The sequence below is a fragment of the Drosophila persimilis genome, unplaced genomic scaffold, assembly GCF_003286085.1.
Source record: "Drosophila persimilis strain 14011-0111.01,24,50 unplaced genomic scaffold, DperRS2 tig00000000-arrow-pilon, whole genome shotgun sequence".
In the NCBI taxonomy this organism is placed as follows: Eukaryota; Metazoa; Arthropoda; class Insecta; order Diptera; family Drosophilidae; genus Drosophila; species Drosophila persimilis.
The window spans coordinates 8,740,226-8,767,741 of record NW_020825288.1 but is presented as its reverse complement, the minus strand read 5'-3'; the positions used below and the strand labels follow the sequence as shown (position 1 = coordinate 8,767,741).

General features: G+C 46.9%; 10 protein-coding genes across 13 annotated transcripts; 5 read left to right on the top strand and 5 right to left on the bottom strand.

The window, feature by feature from the left end:
* Positions 1-301: 301 nt before the first annotated feature.
* On the top strand, positions 302-4,321 carry LOC6588290 (serine/arginine repetitive matrix protein 1). 2 transcript variants are annotated; one of them, XM_026984200.1, is made up of 5 exons: positions 302-587; positions 650-1,383; positions 1,441-3,750; positions 3,908-3,976; positions 4,102-4,116. In XM_026984200.1, exons 1-4 carry the CDS (start codon positions 364-366, stop codon positions 3,934-3,936), a joined length of 3,297 nt encoding a protein of 1,098 aa, XP_026840001.1. In that variant the 5' UTR covers positions 302-363; the 3' UTR covers positions 3,937-3,976; positions 4,102-4,116. The 2 variants fall into 2 exon arrangements, with proteins under 2 accessions (XP_026840001.1, XP_002012970.1); XM_002012934.2 differs by lacking the exon at positions 3,908-3,976 and having other exon boundaries at positions 305-587; positions 4,102-4,321.
* A 1,407-nt stretch (positions 4,322-5,728) lies between these two features.
* Positions 5,729-10,345, bottom strand: LOC6588436 (mitoferrin). Its single transcript, XM_002012933.2, has 7 exons — positions 10,281-10,345; positions 9,413-10,220; positions 7,566-7,651; positions 7,376-7,500; positions 7,068-7,303; positions 6,823-6,984; positions 5,729-6,768 (listed from the first exon to the last, which is right to left on the bottom strand). Exons 2-7 carry the CDS (start codon positions 9,527-9,529, stop codon positions 6,328-6,330), a joined length of 1,167 nt encoding a protein of 388 aa, XP_002012969.1. The 5' UTR covers positions 9,530-10,220; positions 10,281-10,345; the 3' UTR covers positions 5,729-6,327.
* Positions 10,346-11,023: 678 nt separating this feature from the next.
* Positions 11,024-14,185, top strand: LOC6588485 (endoplasmin homolog). The gene is made up of 5 exons (XM_002012932.2): positions 11,024-11,129; positions 11,225-11,311; positions 11,447-11,529; positions 11,602-12,869; positions 12,935-14,185. The coding sequence occupies exons 1-5, from the start codon at positions 11,090-11,092 to the stop codon at positions 13,833-13,835; spliced, it is 2,379 nt and encodes a 792-aa protein (XP_002012968.1). The 5' UTR covers positions 11,024-11,089; the 3' UTR covers positions 13,836-14,185.
* Positions 14,078-16,387, bottom strand: LOC6588444 (uncharacterized protein CG4951). 3 transcript variants are annotated; one of them, XM_026995226.1, is made up of 10 exons: positions 16,283-16,387; positions 15,848-16,227; positions 15,676-15,783; positions 15,493-15,618; positions 15,244-15,435; positions 15,049-15,189; positions 14,906-14,989; positions 14,704-14,850; positions 14,444-14,648; positions 14,078-14,378 (listed from the first exon to the last, which is right to left on the bottom strand). In XM_026995226.1, exons 1-10 carry the CDS (start codon positions 16,331-16,333, stop codon positions 14,199-14,201), a joined length of 1,614 nt encoding a protein of 537 aa, XP_026851027.1. In that variant the 5' UTR covers positions 16,334-16,387; the 3' UTR covers positions 14,078-14,198. The 3 variants fall into 3 exon arrangements, with proteins under 3 accessions (XP_026851027.1, XP_026851025.1, XP_026851026.1); XM_026995224.1 differs by having other exon boundaries at positions 14,906-14,998; positions 16,283-16,386; XM_026995225.1 differs by having other exon boundaries at positions 14,704-14,847; positions 14,906-14,998; positions 16,283-16,386.
* A 77-nt stretch (positions 16,388-16,464) lies between these two features.
* LOC6587685 (neprilysin-2) lies at positions 16,465-19,222 on the top strand. Its single transcript, XM_002012930.2, has 2 exons — positions 16,465-18,035; positions 18,101-19,222. The coding sequence occupies exons 1-2, from the start codon at positions 16,863-16,865 to the stop codon at positions 19,115-19,117; spliced, it is 2,190 nt and encodes a 729-aa protein (XP_002012966.2). The 5' UTR covers positions 16,465-16,862; the 3' UTR covers positions 19,118-19,222.
* LOC6588044 (uncharacterized protein C6orf203 homolog) lies at positions 19,185-20,036 on the bottom strand. The gene is made up of 3 exons (XM_002012929.2): positions 19,653-20,036; positions 19,513-19,585; positions 19,185-19,459 (listed from the first exon to the last, which is right to left on the bottom strand). Exons 1-3 carry the CDS (start codon positions 19,955-19,957, stop codon positions 19,256-19,258), a joined length of 582 nt encoding a protein of 193 aa, XP_002012965.1. The 5' UTR covers positions 19,958-20,036; the 3' UTR covers positions 19,185-19,255.
* On the bottom strand, positions 20,027-21,101 carry LOC6587792. The gene is made up of 2 exons (XM_002012928.2): positions 20,972-21,101; positions 20,027-20,916 (listed from the first exon to the last, which is right to left on the bottom strand). The coding sequence occupies exons 1-2, from the start codon at positions 21,067-21,069 to the stop codon at positions 20,046-20,048; spliced, it is 969 nt and encodes a 322-aa protein (XP_002012964.1). The 5' UTR covers positions 21,070-21,101; the 3' UTR covers positions 20,027-20,045.
* Positions 21,102-21,257: 156 nt separating this feature from the next.
* LOC6588385 (A-agglutinin anchorage subunit) lies at positions 21,258-22,360 on the bottom strand. Its single transcript, XM_002012927.2, is given in 2 exon segments — positions 21,258-22,265; positions 22,340-22,360. Coding segments are annotated over 2 exon segments (1,029 nt in total).
* Positions 22,361-22,603: 243 nt separating this feature from the next.
* Positions 22,604-26,062, top strand: LOC6587794 (116 kDa U5 small nuclear ribonucleoprotein component). The gene is made up of 7 exons (XM_002012926.2): positions 22,604-22,642; positions 22,762-22,887; positions 22,955-23,623; positions 23,682-23,773; positions 23,829-24,020; positions 24,086-25,588; positions 25,653-26,062. The coding sequence occupies exons 2-7, from the start codon at positions 22,774-22,776 to the stop codon at positions 26,008-26,010; spliced, it is 2,928 nt and encodes a 975-aa protein (XP_002012962.1). The 5' UTR covers positions 22,604-22,642; positions 22,762-22,773; the 3' UTR covers positions 26,011-26,062.
* Positions 26,063-26,289: 227 nt separating this feature from the next.
* On the top strand, positions 26,290-26,965 carry LOC113567424. The gene is made up of 2 exons (XM_026995163.1): positions 26,290-26,397; positions 26,460-26,965. The coding sequence occupies exons 1-2, from the start codon at positions 26,322-26,324 to the stop codon at positions 26,927-26,929; spliced, it is 546 nt and encodes a 181-aa protein (XP_026850964.1). The 5' UTR covers positions 26,290-26,321; the 3' UTR covers positions 26,930-26,965.
* The last annotated feature ends 551 nt before the right edge of the window (positions 26,966-27,516 follow it).

The following is a 27,516-nucleotide window of genomic DNA, read 5'->3' as shown; positions in this document are numbered from 1 at the left end:
GTTTTCTTGCTACGGCGATTGCTGTTTTTGCTCCTCAACAACAATATAGCGTCTCGTATGATGAAAGCCCGAACTTGGCCCTCTAAAGCCCCCTTAAAAGAAAAACATTGATATCTTTCACCTGAACTGCGCTAAAATGATACAATTTTCATTATTTCGGTGCTAGTTGGCTAATCCATATTTCTCAATTTTGATAGTCCGATTTAAAACATTTTGATTTTAATCGACAAGCATCAGTAGAAAAATTTGTATCATCACAAAGTGTAAATCTGAAATAATATAAAAATACTAAAAGCAGATTTTAGATTCGCAGGCTCGTACGCCCACCTTTCGACCACAACTCGCAGCGCATGTCAATAGACGATGGACGATTTTGTAAAAAACCTCATTGAGGAGGTGAAATCGCAGGGCGTTTTCGACGAATTTCGTTTCAACTGTTGTCTAGCCGATGTGGACACCAAGCCCGCATATCAGAACGTACGCAATCGGGTGGAGACGGCAGTGAACGACTTTCTGGCCAAACAACGCTGGACGCCAGACACAAACAAGGTCCAATTGCGGGAAAGACTGCGCAAGCATTTGCTTGAGTAAGTATTTTGGAACACCATCAGGCCTGAAAAAGCTAAATTAAACGCTGTAAACATTTCAGCTCCGATGTCCTGGAAAAGGGAGTGGATCAGATCGTGGACCAAGTGGTTAATCCGAAGGTTGCCACCATATTTGAGCCAAAGATCGAAAGCATTGCTTACAAGTATCTAGGCATCACACCGCCGCCTCCACCTACCATTGCCCCGCCACCAAGGCCGACGCTGCTGCCAGCGCCGCCGTTGCCGCCATATGCTGGCCACATGAACGGCAGCAGCCTGCTGAATGTGGAGACCACCTCTGCCAGTCTACTGCCCACAGATCTGGAACAAATCAGCCCCGACTCTGACCGCGGCACAGTGCAATCCGATGGGAAGGACGACAGCAAAGATGATGACCTGCCGCCGGGTGTGGATGATAGGAACTATGATGACGACACTTCGCCATCATTTGAGCCTCTGAGCGAAGACAAGCCAACTGCAAACAAGGAGGATCTGAACAATGGCTCCTTGAACACCTTGGACTCGGTGAATGGTGCATCGCAGGCCTCGCAACTGTCGCAGGTATCCAGTGATAGTCGCCTCACCATTGCCTCTTTCTCAGAGTCGGTTGTGGATGGGCAGCAGCCAACGCCCACCAGCAATAGCGTCGAACTAACCCCAAACATGGCCGCTAACATATCAGAGGAGGCGCAGATGCCAAAGTTTAACGAGAATTCCAATGATGCTGCCAGTGGCAGGGACCACTGCAGTCGGCCCTTGCACTTTGACATCAAGCAAGACGCCATTACATTCGAGGGTAGGCATACAATAATGTAGTTTTCCATTTGTATAATCAATTTTCCAAACATTGTAGGCACCGAACGCAGGAATTCCGTGTCGGAGAACACGAACGGTGCCTCCCAAGCTTTATCCATTGAGGACGCCATTATGTCCGAGTTGAAAGCCAATATTGAGGATGCCAGTAACATCTCCATCGAACCTCTGTCTGTGCCTGCGTTGGAACCTCGGGAGCAGCCAGCTATACCCAAAATTGAGGCTTTTTCAATGCCCCAACCACCTCAGACGCCACCACCACCACCACCGCCAGCTCCTGAAACGCCACCGCCGGCACCAGAGACGCCACCTCCGGCACCCGAGGCTCCTCCACCTGAGCCTGAGGCGCCTCCACCTGAACCGAAGACCGCAACACCTGAACTGGAGGCCCCTCCACCTGAACCTGAAGCAACTCCACTTGAGCCTGTAACACTCCAATCTGCATCTGAGGCGCCAACATCTCCTCCAGAGAACGCTGCACCTGAGCCTGAGACACCTACACCACCACCGGCACCTGAGAACAGCATTGGATCATTCTCAGAAGCGGTTGCCCAAGATACCACTCCCAAGATAGATAAAATCCCACAGGCTGAGTCGAATGGATCGGAAATCGAGAGACAAGAATCGCCACTGTCACTTGCCGCTGCCACGCATGAAGTAGAAGAAGTGAAAGAAGATGTGGCCGCGAAGCTGCCGCCCCCGGATGATGTTGAAACCACCAAAGATGACGCCACAAAGACGCAGACTTCCGCATCATCACAATCGAAGAGCAGCTCAAAAGATAAGGACAAGGAGAGGGATAGACGTCACCATTCGAGCAATTCGGATGATAAGCAGCGACGCAAAAGCCGAGAGCTGAAGGATCGCGATGCTGATCGCAATCGCCATAAATCGCAGAGTAAACATTCCTCTAGCTCCAGCTCGAAGCACTCATCCTCGCACTCTCACTCAAGCTCCAAGCACAAGAGCAGCAGCAGCAGCAGCTCCCAGAAGGACAAGAGCTCTTCTTCAACCTCGTCGAGTAGGGCTCATCGCGAATCATCGTCGTCGAAGCGTTCAGCTTCCACATCCTCGTCACGCCACGACACCTCGTCCTCACACAAGAAACACAAGTCAAGCTCATCCTCGTCCCGCTCAGACCGGGACAAAGAAAAAAGCAAAGACGGCCAGAGCCAGAGCCAGAGCCATCGCAGCCATCAAAGCGGTAGCAGCAGCGGCTCCTCATCAAAGAAGAGAGATCACGAGCGTGGTCGTGACCGTGATCGGAACAAATCCACATCTTCCACAAACTCCACGAGTGCAGCGCCCCCAGTCGTGCAGGATGATCACGGCGAAATCAAGGCAAAGCTACAGAAGCGCCGCAGCTCGGACTCTAACGATGAGGGCAAGCCGCCATTCAGCTCTGGCGCCACGCCCCTACCCGATCCTGGTGCGGCTAACGAAAAAACTGATGCGCCTGTCCAGTACGGCAACAACTCGAATGGCAACACAAATGGCGGTAGCAATGGTGCTACCGATAGCGCTGTCATTTTGAGCATGTGCAGCAGCGTAGTCAATGTCAGTGATATTCTACAGCAATCGACCACCAGTTTCATTGAATTGTGTGCCCCCGCTTCTGGCTCTCAGCCAAAGAAGGACGCGGATCAAGTCGAAAAAGAACCAGAAGATGTGACACGGCCTGAGCCAATGGAAACCGAGTTGACGCCAGCAGAGCCTGCCAAAGAAGAGGAACAGCAGCTGGATATAGAGCTGGCAAAGGACTCGCCTGTCGATGAAGTGTGTAAAGAGGCCGATGAGATTTCAATTGATTTAAAACAAATGGAGGAGCCGGCCACAGACTCGGAGGGTTCCCAGATAGCTGAAAAGGTATCAGAGGCGGCAACGGCCACCAGCTTGGAGAACCAGCCCGACTCTTTGGCTGAAAAGCAGCCGATTTCAGCAGATTCTAGCAAGCAAAATAACGAAACTGAAACAGAAACTGAGGCTGGGGATATCATACACTTTGAGCAGAACACCGAGGAGTTTAAGGCACGCCTGGAGCTCATCAATCGACTGATCGAAGAGCGGGATACTTTGTTGAACGACTTAAGTAATGAGATGCCCAAGCAGTTGGTGGATGTGCGTGATTTAAGGCGCACGAAATCAAAGCGTAGGTTGGACGGCGGCGGCGAGAGGCAGGAAAAGATGCGCGAGACGACACCGCCGCAGCACATAACCGCGAGTAGCAGCAGCTCGTCTTCAGGCAGTCCCGTGAAAAGGTTGCGTCGCAACGAACCGAAGGCCTCACCCACGCCCTCCGACGGCAGCATCAATTCCAAGGAGAACGAAGCAATAGAGAAGCAGGAGTCTGGTGCGTACTTATCATAGATTAATGCTCCTTCGAGTAGCAAAACCTCCTCTCATCCTCTCTCATCCACATTTTGTGATCTCTACCTCTGCCTCTGCTTTCTTTCCACATGCCGATCATGCACATTTTATTGCTCAAAAATTATTATGTGTACAAGCAGTTGTAGCACTGCTCCCCGAGGCCGTCTAAAGTCAAGACCTATCAAAATAAACAATATTTCATGTGGTGGGTAAGCACTTCTCTCTCGCATGTCTTTCGATCTGCTCTGGGGTGGCCGAACCGTTTGCCTTCCGTCTCCAAATTGCTTCCGAGAATATCACCCAATTAATTTGCGTGCTTTTGTTTATCCAACAGACGAAGGAGTGTCCGCCAAGCGACTCAGCCAGAAGCTCTGCCAGCAGCAGCGATACACCAACGATGATCTCTACAAGCCCCGTCCAGTTCTGTCGCAGCGCTCGCGCCGACGTGGCTTGGATTCAATCCTCTAGCTTAAAAAAACAAATCAAAATGTTGTGGGAAACAAAATAAAAAGTAATAATGCAATTGTTGTTGAATGCATTTGACAGAAAAACAATTCCACAAGTGTTTGTGTTTCTTTCATTCTGTTTTAATGGGCAAATTTCCAATTTTTCAATTGTATTAGTTTTTGAATCTGTTTCTGTTTTTGTTAGAATTTGTGGTAACAATAAAATTGTAATTTTAAATCCTACACTTTACAGTTTAAGAATAAGTAAATTTATAGAAATACATATGTATGCATATACAGTGCCTCGAAACTGAATAGGTTCCACAATTTTCAAAAGTCGAACCGCTATATCTCTTCAACCAACTTACCGATTTTGATAAACTAAATTTTTATTTTTATGATTTATTGATTGTTAAAGAAATAAGAAAGTTTGCGGTCACCGATGCACTTTTTCAAAAACCTAAAATATCTTTTTATATTTAAGCTAATTTTTTGGAAATTTAACAAAAATAACCTGTCAACGAAGGGCTGTAGGCTGCCCAAACTCGCATTAACACCGAATTCTTCCCTGATTTTGCTGTAGGAAGAGGTAGGGAGTTCTAATCACAAGCCTGGCTGCTCTTCCTTTCATATTTGTACCATATTTTGCTGCACTAAAAATACAAAATGAATGTTTTCCTTTTGGAATCGTCTGATTTTGATGCATTCTTGCACCGATTGGTTCCAATGGGATCCCGCCACCCATTTCCAATCATGTGGAGACTGCAAACTTTCCTGTTTCGGTAAGTAATCGTTACGTTGGTTGAAAAGATTTAACGACTTTACTTTTGAAAATTGTGGAACCTATTCGGTTGAGCGGCACTGTATATATGTATATATAGTAATGCATATATATTTATATATAAACAATAAAAATAACAATGAACGTAATAATATAATGGTTTTATTTATTGTGTGTGTTTTGTGTTTTGTTTTTTGGGGACTGGGTTGCTGTTTCCCCCGACACCCGCTGGCACTTGACTGAGGCTATTTTTTGGATATTCTAGAAGCTAGAACCAGATATATATATTATGTATGCGAATACGGTTTGGGGGCTTTCAGTAAAGTCAATCAGTCAGTCAAGTGCCAGGGCGAGGGCCAGGGGCTCTACTCTACTCCACTACATTACAGTACTGTGGTACCCAAAGGTTGGTTGGGTAGGTTCCTGGGGGCCTGGAATAGGAGGGAGCTGTATAGTTGTTTGCAGGCTCTCGTTATTATAAGTATATACTATATTTTGTAACATCTCAGTTTGAAGATGAAAGTGTAATTGGATTACAAATCATTGAATTTTCTGCCTTTTTTTGCGAAACAGTTTATTTTGTTCTGTTTCCTGCGTTTTTGCGCTTTTGTTGCTCTTTTGCTCTGGCTTTGCTCTTACTTTACAACGATCAAATCAACAAGTATATGCATAATATGTATATATATACTTTGAAATTTGTTTTTTGTTTAAAAAAAATATATCGTAAATCATATATATATTGTAATACACAATGTAATGGTAATATAATAGTACTTTACACAAGGGTTCCACTCAATTCCGAGCAACATAGATACAAGTTATTATCATCATAATCGTAATCATTAATTTTTACCTTTGTTTTTTTAACAAGAATATTTTGCTTTTTGCCTAAAAATGAACTTTGTTTTTGTTTGGGTGTGTGTGTGTTTTGTAGGGTGTGGGGATGGGGGTGTTTGCGTGTTTTTGTTTTTGTGGGGGGAGTGTGAGAGCGAGAGTTTTTGTGCAGAACAACAACTACGATTTAACCTCCGACTATGGGAGTGATAACACTCTCTCACCGACTCCTCGCAGAGTATTCATACAAACAGCTGGGGAAAAAACGAGGCCAGAGGCAATACAGAGGCTAGGGCCGAAGGGAATGGGGGCGGCAGACGTTTCAAACGCCGTGTCCACGCCAAACTCCACAAAACAGACTGAGTCCTGCACCTCTGCCGCCTCCAGCCACCTTTCCCCGCCGCCAACTAATAGCTATGCTTATGTGTGTTTAGCTGTCGCCGCTGCAAACGTGTCGAACGCTGGCCGCCTCGCTTGCGGCCACGTCCTCGCGCACAGTCTACGTGCTGGAGAAGCCCCGCTCATAGGGGCTCTTCACTTCCGTGTGCCTCGTGTGCAGATTTATGGTGGGCGCAGCGGTGCGTGTGGACAGTTCACAGACCGTTTTGATGGCACCGGCTGCATTGACTGTGGGCGGCGTCGGATGCAGGACAGCGGGATCCTTCAACGTGCCGGCAGCCGTATCCACGGCCAAAGATTCGGTCGCCAAAGACGGATCCTCATCGGTTGTGCTCTTCGGCAATACATAGGCCGTTTTGCGGGGCTCTTGTAATTCGGAGCGGCCCGTAATTGACGATTTATATTGATCACGGTCGAGGCCACACAAATAGAACTTGAAGAACTCGTATGTGGACCAGCAGATGGCCGTCGCTGGCATCGAATACAAGACGCGAGCAGTCATTCCCTTGAAGAAACCCATTGGCCCAGCCATATGGTAGATCTGAAAGTCAAACAAAGTCAGAAAGTCCCTTCGGCTCAGACGTATATGAAATACCTTGCGACAGGCCTCGATCATGCCTTTTGTTAGACCCGTTTCCTGTGTGTTTAGCAGCGTTTTCACCACATCCAGGGGTGTCGTTATGGCCGCTGCACATGCACCCGCCGCTCCACCCGCCACCATATGAACTGGGGGATTGTATCTGCGATCCAAATTGAGCTGCAACATAAATACGGTGTGGCCGGGTTAAAACGGATTCTTCTCCGAGATATGTATATCCAGCATCCTTAAGAGGTACTCACTTTATTCTGGATAAACTCATATGTGGTAAAATGTATCGTCTGATATGGTATATTCATGACCAATTGGGTGCTGTAGGATCGATAGAAGGCCTTGAAGCCCTCCTTCCGATACACATCCCGCATGCACGTGATGACCGATGAATAGGGTGAATTGTACATTTGCATTCGCTGCTTGATCACCTCCGTGGGATTGGAGATGGCGTCGTGTATGAGAGTGGCCACTGCCCCGGAGATAACTGTAACGGCAGAGCATTAGCGATCATAGTTCATTGAGGATCCATCGATCGTTTATATAGAGCAGTCCTAACCGTAGTTAAGGTGGTTTAGTGATGTGAATTTAGTCAGCATTTCCTTGGTCATCTCGTAGGCACCAAAGTAGAGCGAATGCGCTGGTCCTGCACCCACAACAACAGCACTGGCCCCACGAATGGGTCTGCAAACGAATCATTTAAAAACTTTTCCTCCAAAGGGGGTAGGTGAGTCGTTGGTGCTGCTTACCTCAAGAGACCCTCACGTGTGATCATATTCTGAAAGGTTGACATTATATTCATGTTGGATGCTGATGTCAGGCTCTGCATTCGCGTCTGTAAATAAACAAGAAATACTGTAGTGTGCCTTAAAAATGGGGATCCCGTGTTTACCTATTTATTAAGTTATTTATTGATAAACTCGTTTTTAGGAATAATTAACGATTAGCCCGTGGAATAGCTATCACGTTTATACACGTATAGAATCTAGGGTTCAGCAAATAGAATTTCTTTTTTATAGCTTGTTGTGCAATGTCATTATTACTCATGTAATACCCCGGAGACTGCCCAACTGAAAGGCGGTGATGAACGATACTCGTTCGCATACATAAAATATGCATTTCATCGTGATTCAGAACCGAGAAAACACTTTTAATTGTGCCACTATAACGCTTTAATAGGGAGCTTTGTCTACGAAAACGAATTAGCTAGGCCACAAACATTTAGCAGTCGATCCCCCCATATTTAAATCGTGGAATACGTACATACGTACTATATAATGCTAGAGGTGTGCCAGCAAATCAAATCAGGCTAGAACCACATATATAATAGATGGCTGGGAGTGTGGAGTGGAGAGCACAGAATCCCACATAACGTAAATTACAGGGACGTGAGGTTTGAGCGAATCAGATAAGATTTCCTGGAAAACAAATACATAACTCCATTGCATTGTATTGTTTACATGTTTTAGTGGGGACGCGGCCCCACTAGTATCATCTGTCTGAGGGGTGATAACACGACGGCCACTCAAGGTGAAGAAAAACCCATCCAATGAGTGGCTCTTGTCTCTCGAGTGTGGGCGGGGCAATCGGAATACTGTGTAAAATCATAATTAAAATGCCACCGAACGAGCACTGAACACGGGGGCAGAGATTACATAAAAGGGGAGGGGGGCCTGCTGATAAAAAAAAGCATCGATTCCGAGAGCGTAGACCGGCATTCTCAATGCATCATGCGCCTCCGATAAGCAAAAACCATTACAGATAGATTATTTATAAACAGCAACCAGCGAGACGGCAACAATGCGAAAACTAATAATAATAATGTGAATAAAAGTGCTTCAATTGTTGTTCAATTAAACGTAGAGCTCTGCTGGTGGTGCTGTTGCTGCTGCTCTTGATTTCGTAACTCAATGAAATCAGTTCGTCAGGCACAACGCCGGGAATCCCGACTTTACTTGGGCTTTACTTTTGGCACCAGTATTGCCTGTCACGACAGCAGAATTCTTAGGAGCTTCGGGGAGTCCGATTGACGGACACATATGGCCAGTACAGAAAATCAATATCTCTGCTCGAACCGAATTGCGTGAAAAATTGTTGTATATAGTAGCCTGCAATGGAATCTAATTATCGGCGGGGCAGAGGCAGGCCTTGCCATGCCTTGCGGATGATGTACATATGTGCATTTTCTATAGCATATGTACATTATATGCAAATGTCTTGACATCGGAATTGCATAGGGCACGGACGGGGAGCTCATACGATAATGCCGATCAAGCTATCAGGACAGAGCACATAGCAAATCTCGGGCATGGAGTGGTGGGGGGCTAATCTTATCGGCCAAAGCGTAAACCCACAGAACGTGCTCTGATAAACGCACAAACCAGCTGAGTTATGAGCGCCACAGCTACAGGGCAAATACCACCCGCAATAGTCTTCGAGAGCCAAGGAATTACATCACGATTATGCCCGAGCATTGGCACAGACGGACATATACAAATATTTCGATTGTGTACACGCATTTGTGAGGTTATGTGGTGGCATGCCCCGATTTCAGGCAGTGGATACCCTGCTCCTCTTCCGCGGAAAAGTCTCTCACCTTAACAGAGTCCAGCGGATACATGACCACATGCTCCAGAACGCCAGCGATGGCGCCCGCCGTCATATTTATGCCGACACTGGTCGTCGGCAAACTCTCATAGTCGTCGATATTCATGGCTGTGGCTGTGTCTGTGGCTGCCCTTGCAATGGGTTCTTCTGTTACGAACGCTTTGATGCTCCAATCCGCAATCTCCAACCAGTTCTGTTCTGTCCAGTGGCAAGTGCAAGCGAAACCGAGGAGACTCACACACCGCTTGTTATTGGCGTTTCTTTTGCTTTGGCTGTATGCTTTCTCTGCCCGTTTGTCTTGCGGCCAAACTTTCGCACCGAGCAGCTGATAAGGGATTACGATTACACCACGCACAGTTAATTATTTCGAACGCACGCACAAGAGGGCGGGGATTGATTAGATTCCGATTTTTGGTCTTGTTGAACCTCTGGCCCTAAGGACAACATTAACGATTGGTATTTGCCGGCGTAGTCGAGAGGCACTGGTCAATTTTGTTGTATAACACGGACTCCGCAAGTGCGAGGGGAGTGGGTGGTGTGGTGATGTATGATGTATGATGTATGAATGGGAATACGCAAAACTATTAATTGACACTGCGGCTGCTGCTGCTGTTGCTCCACCTCCACGCACAACTCGACACGACTAGCATCGACGAAATGTTGCTCTGCGGTGTCTGCCGATTGGGTTTCTTCGCTCGCCCCAAGTTTCGAGTGTGCGGGGCCTATTGCGCTGTGTGCGATCGTCGTTGAGGGGTTTCGCGGTTGCTGCTGCCGTGGCGCATGCAATCAACTGGGTACTGGAGATACAATATTTAAATTTAGATATCCTCTGATATTGTGTATGCTTGACAACTCACGCAAACGTTGAATGATTGCAAGAATCATTAAAAAATAACGCATTCGCGAAAGTGTTGGTGTTGGTGTGCATGCGAAGAAGGTGAGGCCAAAAAGGAATGTCAAAAACAGCTTGCACGGCCATTTCGATAACTCAGTAATCGATAACTTCTACTGCAGAAAAGGTCTTTAATTACATATAATCTTCATATTAAATTAACGAAATAGGGTATACAAATAATATATATACTATATATACTATATACTACGGCTTTCACGCAACATATCTTCAAATACCAGCAACGACTGTTACCGACGGTTTTTTTGCTGAACAATCAATAAAAACAAGGACTAAAAACTAGCAAATCTTTTATAAAGTTTATTCATCAATGGCCTCAAACTATGTGGGTAGAACTAAGGGCTTCAGTTAGCCAGAATTATTCAACGGAACATCAAAATTGAGCAATATGGTTTCCAATCCTTGACGGAGAACAATTAACCCATTACAAGCCAAGGGGGTATATTCCACCGAAAATAATGAAAATTAAATCATTTTAGCGCAGTTTTTTTAAGTTCATACGAAATATGTCATGAATCTACAAGAAGAATTTAGAATCGTTAACATTTTCCGCCAGTTACCTCAAGCAATTGAACTGTTTCAATAAAGGGGGCCTTAGTGGGCTAAGTTCGGTTTTTCATCATACAAGACGCTACATATAAAAGTCGACTCGAAATTTTCACTTAAATCAAAAACCGGAGCCAGCCTGGAACTGTTGTGACGTGGCCTTTCGCCAGACTTTTATCGTTCCTAGTAAATCAAATTGTACTTAGAATGAAATACTATCTGTTGGTGGGGCTTTTGCTCGTATCAGGTTCGTTTATTCTTGCCACGCTTCAGCGCCAAAGGCCAATGCCGGTGCTTTAACCTAATTTCTTTTGTGTATTTACTATTCAATCATTACTGCAGGCATAAGTCAAATTGCGGCTGAAGATGAGCCTAGTGCCGAGAAAATCGACCTGGATTTGGGTGCATTCAAGGAAGGTTCCAGAACTGGTAAGTTACGCCCCCCCCCCCCTGCAAGGGTAGTACTTGGAGTTTTTGGTACACGTCAGCGTTAGCCGTACTTACCCTTGACGCCATGGTGTTGACGCCCCTTATCTATAATATGCATATGCCTTACCACCACAGATGCTGAGACCCTGAAGCGGGAGGAGGAAGCCATCCAGCTGGATGGACTGAATGTTGCGCAGCTAAAAGAATTGCGCGAAAAGGTATATGGTACATATGTGCTGCTTGTATGAATATTTATTAATTTTTTTTTTGCGTATTTCTTTTGTGGGCAGGCGGAGAAGTTCACTTTCCAGACAGAAGTGAACCGCATGATGAAACTGATCATCAATTCGCTGTACCGCAACAAGGAGATCTTCCTGCGTGAATTGATCTCGAACGCCTCCGATGCCATTGACAAGATTCGTCTGCTGGCCCTCACCGACCGAAAGGAGCTGGAGAGCAACCCCGAACTGCACATCCGCATCAAGGCCGACAAGGAGAACAAGGCGCTGCACATCATGGACTCGGGCATTGGCATGACACACCAGGATCTGATTAATAACCTGGGCACAATTGCCAAGTCCGGCACTGCTGATTTCCTTGCCAAAATGCAGGATCCCAGCAAGTCTGAGGGTGGGGACCTGAACGACATGATTGGCCAGTTCGGTGTGGGCTTCTATTCGGCCTTCTTGGTCGCCGACCGTGTGGTGGTCACCACGAAGCACAACGACGATAAGCAGTACATCTGGGAGTCGGATGCCAACAGCTTCACCATCACCGAAGATCCCCGTGGCGACACACTGAAGCGGGGTTCGATCATTTCGCTGTACCTGAAGGAAGAGGCCCAGGACTTCCTGGAGGAGGAAACCGTGCGCGAGCTGATCCGCAAATACTCGCAGTTCATCAACTTCCCCATTCTGATGTGGTCCAGCAAAACTGTCGACGAAGAGGTGCCGGTGGAGGAAGAGGCCGTGGCCGAGCCAGCAAAGACCGAAGATGACGTGGAAGATGCCGATGAAGAGGCCAAGGTTGAGGAGGCCGCTGATGACGACAAGCCCAAGACAAAGAAGGTGTCCAAGACCATCTGGGACTGGCTCCTGATCAACGACAGCAAACCCATCTGGACTCGCAAGCCGGCCGATGTGACAACCGAGGAGTACAACAACTTCTACAAGAGTCTGACCAAGGACTCGAGCGAACCTCTCACCCAGACCCATTTCATTGCCGAGGGTGAAGTTACCTTCAAGAGTTTGCTGTACGTGCCCAAGGTACAGCCATCCGAGTCCTTCAACCGGTACGGCACCAAGTCCGACAACATCAAGCTCTACGTTCGTCGTGTCTTCATCACCGACGAGTTCAACGACATGATGCCCAACTTCTTGAGCTTCATCCGCGGTGTGGTCGACTCCGACGATCTGCCCCTGAATGTGTCGCGTGAAACGCTCCAACAGCACAAGCTGATCAAGGTTATCAAGAAGAAGCTGGTGCGCAAGGTACTTGACATGCTCAAGAAGCTCGACAAGGAGTCCTACGAACAGTTCTGGAAGGAGTTCTCCACCAAGTAAGTGTTGCGCATCCATCTTTGATGAAATCTTTGCTCACTACTTGCATTATCCGTTTTCTTAGCATTAAATTGGGTGTCATGGAGGATCCCAGCAACCGATCTCGGCTGGCCAAGCTGCTGCGCTTCCAAACCTCCAACGGCAAGGGCGTTACCTCCCTGGCCGAATATGTGGAACGCATGAAGTCGAAGCAGGAGCACATCTACTACATTGCCGGTGCCAACCGCGGTGAGGTCGAGAAGTCGCCGTTCGTTGAGCGTCTGCTGAGCAAGGGCTACGAGGTGCTGTTCCTAGTCGAGGCTGTTGATGAATACTGCATCTCGGCCCTGCCCGAGTTCGATGGCAAGAAGTTCCAGAACGTGGCCAAGGAGGGATTCAAGCTCAACGAGTCCGAGAAGAGCAAGAAGAACTTCGAGTCGCTGAAGAGCGCCTTCGAGCCGCTCGTCAAGTGGCTGAACGATGTCGCCCTCAAGGACCAGATCTCCAAGGCTCAGGTGTCGGAGCGTCTGAGCAACTCGCCATGTGCCTTGGTGGCTGGCGTTTTCGGCTGGACCGGCAACATGGAGCGACTGGCGATGTCCAATGCCCACCAGAAGTCTGACGATCCTTCACGCAGCTACTACCTCAGCCAGAAGAAAACTCTTGAGATCAATCCCAGGCACCCCCTGATGCGCGAGCTGTTGCGTCGCGTTGAGGCTGACGAGGCCGATGACTCTGCCAGGGCTATGGCCGTTATGATGTTCCGCACTGCCACTCTACGCTCTGGGTACATGCTCCAGGAGACGGCCGACTTCGCCGACAGCATTGAGAAAATGATGCGCCACACACTGGGTGTCTCGCTGGATGAACAAATCGAATTGGATGAGGATGACGACACTGCCGAGGATGATTTCGGAAGCCAAGAGAACAACGAGAACATCAATGCCGATGACGACGAGGAGGATCAGCCACATGACGAGCTGTAAGCCCCCGCTGCAGGCGTAGAGCAGATGCCACATCATTTGTACATAGGAGTGTGGAAGTCAGACTGAGTTTATTTACAACACCTTCTGGGCGGGCGGTGCCGCGGGAAGCAGCCGCCGTTTCATCAATATTATCCCTAGACATGTCTTTAGTTAATAAGTCACTCAATTTCGTAATGATCATGTGGGCATCTCCACTAAGCAGTCCAGACAGCTCTCCATTAGATAAAAGCATACTTGAAACATTCGGCCGGATGAAGTAAAAGTTTAATTTTGATGAAACCGAATAAGAATGCATGCATGCGAAATAAGAAACAAAACAGGATTCCAACACAATAAAGAATACAAACAAAGAGTGTGTTTTAATCAGTACTCCAAATCCGATTCCAGAGGCTCTTCATTTACGGCTTTCTGGTATGTGCTGTATTCCAATTGGTCCTTGATCTGTTGCACTGCCTCCTCAGCGGTAGCAAAATTGAATGTGTCCATAAAGAGACGCACAATCCACAATGGCAGGAGAGCATTGATCTGTAGCGATGCATATGCCTGTCAAACGAGGAGTTATCAGTGCAGAGCAAATCACAGAGTGTTCCACTACCACTTCCACTTACTGAACGGTTGCCAAACACTGTGCCCAGTTTCTCGAGCATGCTGACTTCAACGTCTCTGCGCATTATATCTATGACGTGTACATGCTGAATGCCCATAAATTTATCTGTTCTCTTTTGCCGATGTTCCGTAAAAAATTGATTCAGGTCGCTTTGGTACTTGGAGAATGTATTCAAAACCTCTTCTTTCTCCATTTTATCCATTAATCTGGCGGATAACACAATCTTAGCTGTAGGTGAATGCATTGGATTGCAAAACTTACAGAATATCCACCTTGCGCGGACATGGACCAAGTCCTAGCGCAGCGACCGCCTCCATGGGATCGGGTTTTGATGGCGACGAATCTTTCCCCTTCCCATTGGAAATCACTTTCTCTGGCGAGACGATTTTTTCAGTCTTTGTCTTCCTTCTGAAAATGAACAATTAATACAGCTTTCTAAGCCAGCAGGCTTTCTATTCCATACCCTACGATGAAGTCATCCAAATGACTTGGACGCGTTAGTGAGCGGCGGGGGCGTCCTGGGGGACTCGGCCCCACAGAGCTGGGGCTGGAATTCCTGCGTTAATATTAGGCATGGCATAAATTGATTCTCACATTGATGCTTACTGCGATTCTATATGCGTCCGTTTGCTGGGCTTCTTTTCACGTGAAGAGCGACCGCTGTTAGAGGCTTTTTCTTTCCCAGAATGTTGTGAAACGGATCTTCGACCCTTGCGCTTCTCCTGACCGCGTTCTACCTCTTGGTCACTGCAAGAAATTTAATTAACTTCTTAGTGCATTTCAGCTTTGCAGTCGGCTTACATTGAAAGGGAACTTTGCGTTCGTTTAATTGGCTTCTTTTCAAGCGAAGAGCCACCTCTGTTAGAGGTTTTAGATCTCTCAGATTCTTGTGATATGGATCTCCGAGAGCTCAGCTTCTTTGCAGGCAAATTTTCAACCGGAGTAATGGACTTGTCCTTTTCCGTCTCCGAAGCAGGTTCTATCTGTTGGTCTCTGCAAAAAAGTGAATTGAATTCGTGGCGTATTTCAGGAAATAAGATTGGGGACTACATTGAAAGAGAACTTTGCGTTCTTTTAACTGGCTTAGAGGGTTTATCTTTCTCAGAATCTTGTGAAATGGATCTCCGAGGGCTCCGCGCCTTGAGCGTCTCCGGAGCGGGTTCTTTCTGTTTATCACTGTAAAAAATGTAATTTGCTTCAAAGGGAATTTCATGAGGAAAGCTTGGGTCTTACACTGAAAGTATCTTGTGCATCCGTTTGGTTGTTTTATTTTCGCGAGAACCGTGACCGTGGCTGGACTTATTATCTTTGTGCACTTTCTTAGCTTTCGCTTCAAGGTCGCTGCAAGAAAGGTAAATGAGTGCCCATCACACGTGGATTGGAGTTTTGTATGTCATTCACACACCTGGCTTTTGATGCAACGACTTCGCGTTTGATGGAACTGTCGATAGCCTTTCTCATATTTTTAGTATCTTCTTGCGGTATATATTCGAGCTTTACACTAAGAGACAGGTCACTTTTCGAGAGTATAACCCCTGGTAAGAGTAGCTGGGAAGCTGAGTGCCGGTATTCGGTGGAATCCACTCGCACTTTGATGTGGTCAATGAGGAGGTCGGCATGCACATTTTGAACGTCCTGCTCCTTCTCCAGCAGGTCCCACAAGCCGCTCTCAACATTGGTCCAGCGGGCAGGCGTCATCCAGTGATAGTCACATAATTTCTTGCCAAAGTGGTTTATCTGGCTCGGCAGCACTTTCGTGCTGCAGATGATGTTGTGCTTTTTGTACTAGAAATTAATAATAAACTAGTTAAGTACCGCAGCTGGGTGCTTCTCCACCTACCTTATAGGTTTGCATCACAAGCTGATAATCACCGGCGGCATTAAAGGACATTTTATCCAACGTATTGGTGTTTTTAGTAAACAATAAGCGTATCTTCTCTGCGTTCGCGGCAAAATAATGAATTTGCGATTTCAGAGCTGCATTTCTTCTTCTTTTGGCCGATAACGATATGTAAGCGTTGCCAGATGCAAGACAATTTTCAAATTGTTTTGCGCGTGAATTTGAAATCAAACGAATGTCGACTTAATCAATGAACGAACGCTAGGGGATCTTTTTAGTGGGTTCCTGATTATCAATCGCGTTTAACATAGGTCAAGTATTGTAGAGAAGCGTTTGTTTACTGATCTGTGTGCCAATAAGACACGATTATCGGACGCTGGCTGGCCTGCCGAGAGAGGAATAAGTAATACGGACTCGGATGCTGTCCAGTTCTTAATCGCGTTCTGAATTAAACAGTCGCAGAGACGTCCGAGCCATAGGTTGCGCGTGCTTGGTTATTTTATTAATTCAAATCGATCAATGACGATTAGCGAAACTATATACTGCGTGTAGTGTGCGTTGTTCTGATTCTGATTAATTTATGAATAGGCGCAAAATGTTTTCGAGTTCGAGTCGTACTATGACGGCGACGTTGTGGGGAGTAGTCCTAATTTACATATCAGTAATATCAGAGTTCAGAGTTCAGCCATGTGAGGCGCGGACCGTCGCAGATTCACAGGAAAAGCCCGAATCCATAGAAAATACAGTCAAAGATTCGTCAGCGGAATTTCTGAGAACCTATTCCGACCGCATGAAGTCGTACATGAATGTCAGCGTGGCGCCGTGCGACGACTTCTATGAGTACGCCTGTGGCAATTGGCAGCACGTGAAGCAGGACAGGCAGTCATCCCATAAGCGGAGCAACCTCCTGGATATCGGGTACACATTGGGCGATGTGGTCGAGCTGCTGCTCACCAAGAACTCGCTGGCTATGGATCTAAATTACACCGCCGAGTTGCTGATTGCACAACGATTCTATAATGCCTGCCTCGGTGCGGATCTGTACCCGCTGCCAGCGGCCGACCCCGCTTATCTGGCGCTTATCAGGTCGATAGGTGGTTTCCCAGCCGTCGACGGTGAGGCGTGGCATGCCGCCAATTTCAGCTGGTTCAACATGAGCGCCCACTTGACGAACTTCGGCATCAATGGACTAATCCATGAGAAGATCCTGCCCCAGTATCCATTTGTGCCATACTTCAAGGTGCCGGAACTGGGCTTCGACTATATCGTCCACAGCGACAACATCGCCAGCAACGATACGAGAGGCTACAAGTTGAATGAGAAGCGAATGCGTGGCTACCTCGAGGCCTACGGCCTGTCGGAGGAAAAGGTTTCGCAGGTGATTGCGGAAGTGTTTGCCTTCTGGCATGATGCCCTCGTGGTTATCGATCGTTTCGGTGATGATCTCAAAGAATGCGAAGACCATGCGGAATTGAACGATATTCCCTCGTTTTCTGAATGGAGCAGCTACTATGCGATTGCCTGGAACAGCACCAACTTTCCCAAGGAGAATATCGAAACATTCTGCGACTTCTACTATGTGGAACTGGATAAGGTTTGCGCCAAGCACAAGCCGGCCGTTGCCAACTATTTGGCAATGCTCCTGCTGTACCGCATGGATGCTAAACTGAAGTCGGCCAAGTACCAGAAGGAGCACTGCCTGCAGGTAGTGCAGTACTCACTGCCATATCTTTTTGATAGGCTTTATCGCGTGGTAGGTGTTGAATCGGTCAGGGTACATAACGTCCATTAAACGATATCTTTCAATTTGGTCTGCAGGAATACTTCTCCGAGGAGACAAGTGCAGAAATCTCGGGCATTATAAAGGAGCTGCGCAAGAGCTTCCGATTGATGCTAGAAAATTCCGAGTGGCTGGACAAGGAAACCCGAACAGAAGCACTGCTGAAGGAGATCAGCATCGAGCCGCGCATTGGTAGCTTTAGGGACGACGAGCTCACCGAACGGCTCGTCCGAGCGGTCAATAACCTGACTATTGTCGAGGAAAGCTTTGCTCAGACGAACATTAACCTGAAACGCTTTATCACGTACTTAAGACGGTTCAATGGCCACCATTTTAGTGAGCTATCGAATGACACGAAGCCCCTCGAGCTACTGTGGAGCATGCAGGTCAATGCGTTTTACTATAACCTAGACAATACCATTTACGTGATGGCGGGCATACTTCATCCGCCAGCCTTTCATCAGTTGTGGCCGAACTCCCTAAAGTATGGCACAATTGGTTATCTGGTGGGGCATGAGCTCACGCATGGCTTCGACACAGTCGGCTCCATGTACGATGGCAGCGGCGCTCAGCGCAACTGGTGGTCGAAAAAGTCCAATGCGGTGTTCAACGAGCGGGCCGAATGCTATGCGGAACATTACAGCAATTACCTGATACCAGAGATCAATCGCAAGATCAATGGCAACCAGACCAAAGACGAGAACATTGCTGATAGTGGTGGTCTGCACGAGGCCCTTGCTGCGTATCGCAGCTACATGAAGCAGCAGCACCAGCACCTGCAGCAGCAGGACAACGAGACGCATCTGGATAAGAATGAAGAGCAGATGCCTGGCCTCGATCTATCCCCAGAGCAGTTGTTTTTTCTGGGCTTTGCGCAGCTGTGGTGCAATGCATACGAGGAAGAGCACTACTGGGAGGAGCTGTCCAACGAGCATACAATCGACAAGTTTCGGGTTCTTGGTGCCGTCACCAACAACGAGGACTTTGCCAAGGTCTACAACTGTCCCATTGGTAGTCCCATGAATCCTCACGCAGAAAGATGTCGTGTTTGGTAGCGCAGCTGATTGCGAATCGATTCAGTAGACCGCTGATAAGCACACATACTTATTAACGAATAATTAGTTCAATAAACGCTTGTCGCATACTTTTTTTTCCCAGAAGCCTTCTACATGTATTTGTGTGTGTTTCCAGATTTAATGGGCGACTGGTTCTGAGGATTTGAACGCATCCGCTCCGCGGTAGTTCTCAATTAGCAGCGACTTGTAGCGTCGCAAGTGCACACTGAGACCCTCCTCGCGTTCGCTGGCAGAGAGTATGGCGACACGTGATATTACCAAATGTGAAGGATTCGACTGACTAAAGCCGCGTATCACATCGATCTCATCGCCAATATCCAGCTAAAATGAAGGGAATTCATTAGGGAAAATTCTCTAGCCACACGAGTCCTTACCTGTACGCTTTTCTTCTGCAGCTTCTTTCCATTGACTCGAATCTTGCTCTCATAGAAATTCAGTTCAACTTTGCTGTGGGAAGGGAATAGGATCATTGAACAATAGTTTTGCATTATTGGGCGTTGGACACGACACTCACTTTCTGGCCATCCCTAGACCGGCCTTGAGCAGAAGATCGGCGCGCAGCGAGTTCACCTTGGTCTTGACCACCTTGGAGTCGCGCTCGTCCTTAAACTCCTCGTCCGCTTCATCATCCGTGTCCAAATCGTCTGCTGTTCTTGATGATTTTCTATCATATTTTCGACTGACGCTGCTGGTATGAAGTGGTGCCTGAATTCTGGGTGAGATTACATTCGGTAGGGCTGCCGTTTTGTTGGCCAAGCTACTGGCCGGTGCAGTCGCGTATTTTCCGAGTCGTGATATTTGCCGTAAGCTGCGGAGCATTTTTGGAGCGGGGAGGTCTTAAAAATTACGATAACAAAAACCTAGAAATAACCTAAAAACTACAGCTGATTGGTGCCGGCGTTGCCAGCTATCCTTCGGTTTTGCTTGGCGGCTGTTGTTTTTGTTTTTTGTTTCGCTTCTTTTTGGGTTTCTTGTCAGGATTCGGACGAGTTCGGTGGACACTGACTGGACGATATCGTTGGGTGTTTGTGGGCAAAAATTCATCCTCATCGATGGTTCCTTCCGCTGCCTCTACTTCCATGTGCTCCACATTTTCCTCTGAGTCGTCGGGTATCGTTGATTTGGATTCCACTTCTAGGTGGGCTTTGGTTTTGGCTCTCATGGCCAAATTACTGAGAGCAGCGCCCAATTGATGGGTCTCCACCTGAGTATCGATTTGGTCAATCCTTACGCATGACTTTTCACTGGACCACGATATATAGTCATCGTTCCATTGCTTTTCCGCAACCACCTTCGGCTGCTCCAAGACCTTCTGGGCTGTTTCCTCCGGCTGAAGACCTTTCACTTTCGCCTGGCGCTTCTTCAACGACTTAACCGTGGGAGGAATCTTTTGTGGAGCTGGTTTCTGGCGGTTCTTCACCCACTGTTCCAGGTCCAGGCTCACAGCAGCCAAGTCCGTAGGCAAGACCAAAGAAAGTGCTCGTACCCCGAAAATTTCAAAGGTTAGCTCCTCCAACTTTGGCTGCGCGTAGATAGGAGCAGTTGGCATTTTAACGGCGGCACTGGTGGCTATTAGCCGGATGATATGGGATGGCCTCAGAGTCAGCGAGACAAAGACACATGAGAAGCGTCTCGAATTAATGGCTCGCAAGGAGCTCTCGAGGCCGAGATGTATCTGATGACGTGTGGCAAAGGTCTTAACTGAGTGCTCGCTATGTTTTATGGCCTCCAGCAAAATCTGACGAAACTGCACCACTTCATCATCGGAGAGAACTGGGCTGCAAATTGAAAATGGTCAACTGGCGATTGTCTCAAGATTTTAAGAGCTGCTACCTGTGCTGCTTGTATGGATTGGCCAATATATTTCGTAGCTTGGGCAGTACCTTCCTCTTGCCCTTCGCTTCCTTTTTCTTTATGCTGGCCAAACTCATATTTCTAAAAATCGAGCCTCGTCAGGAAATAAATAATTAAAATAAAATGTGTTTTTGATTACCGACAGCGTTGCCACCCACTCTACAGGTATCGGTGTGGCCAGAGGTTCATCAAATAAAACGCGGTCTGGTTTAATTGTTTTATTTATTGTTTTTACTGTTTATTTTAAATGTTTTTATTTCAATTTTCACAGCCAATACGGTTCAGGTCTTGTATCTGAGGAGTATCGGAAATTAGTCGGCTTTGGCTTCACAAAATCTTCAACAAGGTCCGCGCTCCTGGGAGTAGTGGTTCTGATGGCTTCGGTAGTGGTTTCCTCTGATACGATTGTGCTCGTTTCAATCTCAATATTTGTATTTTCTGTAGTTGTACTGTTTACGAGGTCTGTGAAGTCGTCCGGTTGGGGAATGTATATTAGATTATCCAAATATGTTGTAGTTTCAATGCCTGAGGTTGTGGAAATAATTTCCAACACTGAAGTCGAAGTCTCTGGACTTTCTGTCGTATTAAGAGATGGTTCCGTTGTGGTTTCTGACGTTTCCCAGGATCCTGTAGTGGTTGCTGGCCATTCTGTCGTGACTAAAGATTCCTCTGTCGTGGTTTCGGATACTTCTCCTGTCGATTCCTCCCTGAAAGAGACGGTAGTGGTGGTGTCTATGATCGGAGTTGTTTCCCAATCAACGATGCTCCATGAAGTGGTAGTCTCGACCATGCCAGTGGTTGATTCCGGAATTTCTGTACTGGTGGGACTTTGTTCTGTTGTGTCCGCTTCCATTATTGTAAACTGCGGCTCTGACGTTGTAGTTTGGACAGTTGTTTCCTCTGTGGTACCGTCAAGATCGAAGATATTGCTTGTTGTTGTGGAGATTTCCTCAGTAAAATGGCTTGTAGATGATTCCGGCTCAATTGTAGGCTCAATGACTGCCTGAATCGTTGTTGTTTGCCATTCTTGGCCAAACGATGGGAGGGTCAAATTATATTTTCCAGGTTTGTATGGCTCGTACTTCTTTACAATATATGGCTTGTGATTCTTTATGTATTCCATGGCCAGTTTGGTCCATTCATCTCTATCAAGAATGGAGTTTAAATTCCCCCTTTTGATATCCGTCTGAATTGCCACAGAATAATGTGCCATCAAAAGAAGAAAACACAATTTTTTTATGAACATGTTGACGGGTCAAGCGGATACTTTTGACTAATTACTTTTGCAAATTGCGGTAAAATATAAGCCAAAACGATCTACCTGTTCTCGACTTTTCACCCCCAAACTGTTCTACCTGTACCGGTCATCAGAAAAGGCCAAAGACGATAATTATGCGCCATTAGGTAAATGCAGATATATGTAAGTATAAATATTCCCGCCAAGGTTACAGTTTCGTACGTCTGGTCACTCTTTTATTTTTTGCAAATGCCGGCTCCAGCTGATTTTTGTTATCGATTTAAGCAGAATAAAATTTATCGGCGTGCTTGAAATCCGCGTTTTGCGTGAAAATAGTAAAAAAATATATTTGCATCAAAGTTTTTCCTCTAATATTTAGAGAAAAACATTATTAAAAGTAGGATTGAACCTTGGTAAGTTATCTCGGATACAATAGCATCTCACACAGTGCCGTACTGCTCGGTGGCTGTAAAGTTTACATATTGGCAGAGGCCGGCTGAGTGTACAGTGAATGAAAATAATTTTCTATTAGCTCTGCAAAATCATGGATTCCGATTTATACGATGAGTTCGGCAACTACATTGGCCCCGATCTGGATAGCGACGAGGATGATGACCAGAGTATCTATGGGCAACCAGACGTGCAGGATGACCAAGATGTAAGTACTTCCCATGGCAATGTACTCGAAGCATCATTCTCAGTAATTCGATTGGTTGGGTACACAGGACGCCATGGACGAGGACGAAGCAGAACCGCCAGAAGATGAGGACAAGGAAGTGACAGCGGTTGTACTGCACGAGGATAAACGCTATTATCCTTCGGCCGTGGAGGTTTATGGTCCGGATGTGGAAACCATAGTGCAGGAAGAGGATGCCCAGCCACTGGACAAGCCACTCATTGAGCCGATAAAGAAGCTGAAGTTCCAAATCAAGGAGCAGGAACAGCAGGACACCACATATGACATGGAATTTATGGCTGATCTAATGGACACGCCGCCACTCATCAGAAACGTGGCACTCGTTGGGCACCTCCATCACGGCAAGACGACATTCGTTGATTGCCTGATTCGGCAAACGCATCCCCAATTCGAAACCATGGAGGAGCGCTCTTTGCGGTATACAGACACGCTCTTCACCGAACAGGAACGCGGATGCAGCATTAAGGCCACCCCAGTCACCCTTGTTCTGCAGGATGTCAAGCAAAAGAGCTACTTGCTGAATATTTTCGACACTCCCGGTCATGTTAACTTCTCGGACGAGACCACTGCTGCCATGCGTATGAGCGATGGCGTTGTTTTGTTCATCGATGCGGCAGAGGGTATTATGCTGAACACGGAACGCTTGCTAAAGCATGCTGTACAGGAGCGGCAGTCCATTACCGTGTGCATCAACAAGGTAAGACAGTGCCAAATGCCGCAAAGTAAAAGTTTTTCATGCTCATCATCTATGGCAGATTGATCGTCTCATTCTGGAGCTCAAGCTGCCGCCCCAAGATGCGTACTTTAAGCTGAAACATATAGTAGAGGAGGTCAATGGGCTACTGAGGTATGTAGGCCTAAATTTACCTAATAATTTGTTCACCAATATCCTTTCCGTTTAGCACATATGGCAGTGCAGATGACAACCTGTTGGTGTCTCCGATTTTGGGCAATGTCTGCTTTTCCAGTTCGCTATATGGCTTTTGCTTCACCTTGAAATCGTTTGCCAAACTCTATGCGGACACATATGAGGGCGTTAACTACATTGACTTTGCCAAACGACTCTGGGGCGATATGTACTTCAACAGCAAAACGTAAGTGTATCCTCAGATTATTTATTAATTATTATTCACGTAACTTATCGACGATCTATTGGCAGCCGAAAGTTTTCCAAGAAACAGCCTCATAGCTCTGCTCAGCGCAGTTTCGTGGAGTTCATACTGGAGCCCATGTACAAGCTGATTGCCCAGGTTGTGGGCGACGTGGACAGCACGCTATCGGACACGCTCGCCGAACTGAATGTACGCGTTTCCAAGGAGGAAATGAAGTCGAATATACGGCCGCTGCTGCGACTCGTCTGCAATCGTTTCATGGGTGACTGCAGCGGTTTCGTGGATATGTGCGTGGAGCACATCAAATCGCCACAGGAGAACGCCAAGCGGAAGGTGGACCACATTTATACGGGGCCAAAAGAGGGGGACATTTATCGCGACATGATAACCTGCAATCAATATGGCACACTGATGGTCCACAGCTCGAAGATGTATCCCAACGATGATTGTACCTTTTTCCAGGTGCTGGCACGGATTGTTTCCGGCACCCTGCATGCCGGTCAGGAGGTGCGTGTTTTGGGAGAGAACTACACGCTTCAGGATGAGGAGGATTCCCGAATACTGCAAGTCGGTCGACTGTGGGTTTTCGAGGCTCGGTATAAAGTCGAGCTAAACCGAGTTCCTTCCGGTAATTGGGTCCTCATTGAGGGCATCGATCAGTGCATCGTTAAAACCTCTACCATTGTGGACATCAATGTCCCAGAGGATCTCTATATATTCCGACCACTCAAGTTCAACACGCAGAGCATTATAAAGATTGCCGTTGAGCCAGTGAATCCCTCGGAGCTGCCGAAAATGCTGGACGGTCTGCGGAAGGTGAACAAATCCTATCCGCTGCTCTCGACCCGTGTCGAGGAGTCCGGTGAGCACGTTATCCTGGGCACAGGCGAGTTGTATCTGGACTGCGTCATGCATGATCTGCGCAAAATGTACTCGGAGATCGACATAAAGGTGGCCGATCCTGTGGTGGCCTTCTGTGAGACTGTCGTGGAAACCAGTTCCCTCAAGTGTTTCGCCGAGACGCCAAACAAAAAGAACAAATTAACCATGATATCAGAGCCCCTGGAGAAGGGCCTGGCCGAAGACATTGAGAACGGGACCGTTTGCATCAGTTGGAACAAGAAACGCATCGGAGAGTTCTTTCAGGTCAACTATGACTGGGATTTGTTGGCCGCGCGTTCCATTTGGGCATTCGGCCCCGATTCAACTGGTCCCAACATACTTGTGGACGACACCCTACCCTCGGAGGTGGACAAGAACCTGCTGACGGCAGTGAAGGACTCCATTGTGCAGGGCTTTCAATGGGGAACGCGCGAGGGTCCGCTCTGTGAGGAGCCCATACGAAACGTCAAATTCAAGATACTGGACGGAGTCATTGCCAACGAGGCTCTGCATCGCGGTGGTGGCCAAATCATTCCCACAGCTCGTCGCGTGGCCTACTCTGCGTTCCTCATGGCCACGCCACGTCTAATGGAGCCGTACCTATTTGTTGAGGTCCAGGCGCCCGCAGATTGTGTGTCGGCGGTCTACACGGTATTGGCAAGGCGCAGGTGAGTTGAAGGAATATTTTTTGTGACAATTTTCACCCGAAACTTCATATTCCTATTCTTTTAGAGGCCATGTGACACAGGATGCCCCCGTTTCCGGTTCACCCATCTATACGATCAAAGCCTTTATACCTGCCATCGATTCGTTCGGCTTTGAGACAGATCTGCGAACGCATACCCAAGGTCAGGCATTCTGTTTGTCAGTGTTCCATCACTGGCAAATTGTGCCCGGCGATCCCCTGGACAAGAGTATCATCATTCGGCCGCTGGAGCCCCAGCAGGCATCGCATTTGGCACGCGAATTCATGATCAAGACACGACGCCGCAAAGGCCTCTCCGAGGATGTGTCCATTAACAAGTTCTTCGACGATCCCATGTTGCTGGAATTGGCCCGTCAGGACGTACTCGTTAACTATCCGCTGTAGTAACACGAATGAGTTAATAAAAAACTTTTAGATCTAGTTTCTGAAATTTAAATTGATTTTATTTTAATGCCTATGGGGGTCCATGGGAATGGAGCTTAAACAGTTCAGCCGAGTATGCTCAATAACCCAGAAAATCGAGACAACAGAGCAGGCGTCGGACAAAGTGTAAATTATACCAGATACCATTTTCATCAATCGTTCGGTAGTGCTCAATGTGAGTACAGCAAACAATTTTTGAATTAATTTAGTAGTACAAATAATAATTCCTATTTTCAACAGACTAGCTGCTATTTTCGCTCCATCTATTTACAATGCCTCACATGATGACGACCAGAAAACGCCAAGCAAGCCGTACAGACAACGAGGCGGTCGGTGCTCCCAAGCGGCGTAAGTCTAAACCGAAATTGTATTAACGAATAATAAAGATAAAATGCTATTTTTCCTCACAGCTTGCTACCGGCCGAGCTTTGGTCGCCGTCAACAGAGCCGGGACAACAACAACAACAAACAAACAAAATCCCAGTGTCTGGTGATGAATTCTGGTTCTCCAGAGCCGAAGGAGACAGTATCCCTATATACAGCGAAAAATCCAGAGCCAGAACAACCAGAACAGGGTCTAGAACTGTCACCTTCTCCGACCGATCAAATTGCTGATGTGGTATCAAAAGATGAGCCCATCAAGGCTCCTAATCCCAATCTACGACCGTCCACCCAATACTTGATTATACAGACCAGTCCAAATCAGCTGTTTGTGTTTCAGCAAGTGGCCAACGTGGTGTCAGATCGCCCTTTGGTTCCGCTAGTCCAGGATCAAACCAATCTTCGCTTGCAATCGTTTGGAATTGGAATTGGACGACTTTTTTGGAATACATTGAAACACAACATCGCATCGTACATCAGAGGCTTAGAGCCAAATTGAAATTAATAAAGTTCTGCCAGATATAGTTGAATGGAATGATGGAATGATAATCTCCATTCCTCGTGTTGCTCCCTTGATCTGAGATCGATTTTTGATCAGGATAATTGCGCCCTGCCCTAGAGCCCTGCATGAACTGATTCAGTAATAGCTTTGTTCAGTCCTCCAGAATCAGCCACGATGAAATTATAAAAGGGACCCCCTAACCCACTTTTGGTTCTTAAGAGAGAGCTTTGAAGCCATAATTGATGAGAAAGAGAAGAACGAAGGACCACCTTCTTTTATTTCATCATGGAATCAGGCATTCAGCTTTGAATTGCTTGACTGAACGAGGTAGGTCTCAGATCTTTCAAATTTCGGTTTTTTTGTCTCGCTCACTTTTCATTTTTCTGAAAAATATGTACATACATATTTCTGTGTGTGAGTACGTTTTCTTGATGATATACAGTGGTCGGATTAAGCTTCCATCCTAAAAAGCCAAATGTGCAAAGCCGAAAGCACATGAACTCCGTATTACATATGGCTTGAGTCATTTCAGAGACATTCGAACGAAACTTGCTGATTTCTATCCTTAGTGCTTTCAATCGGTT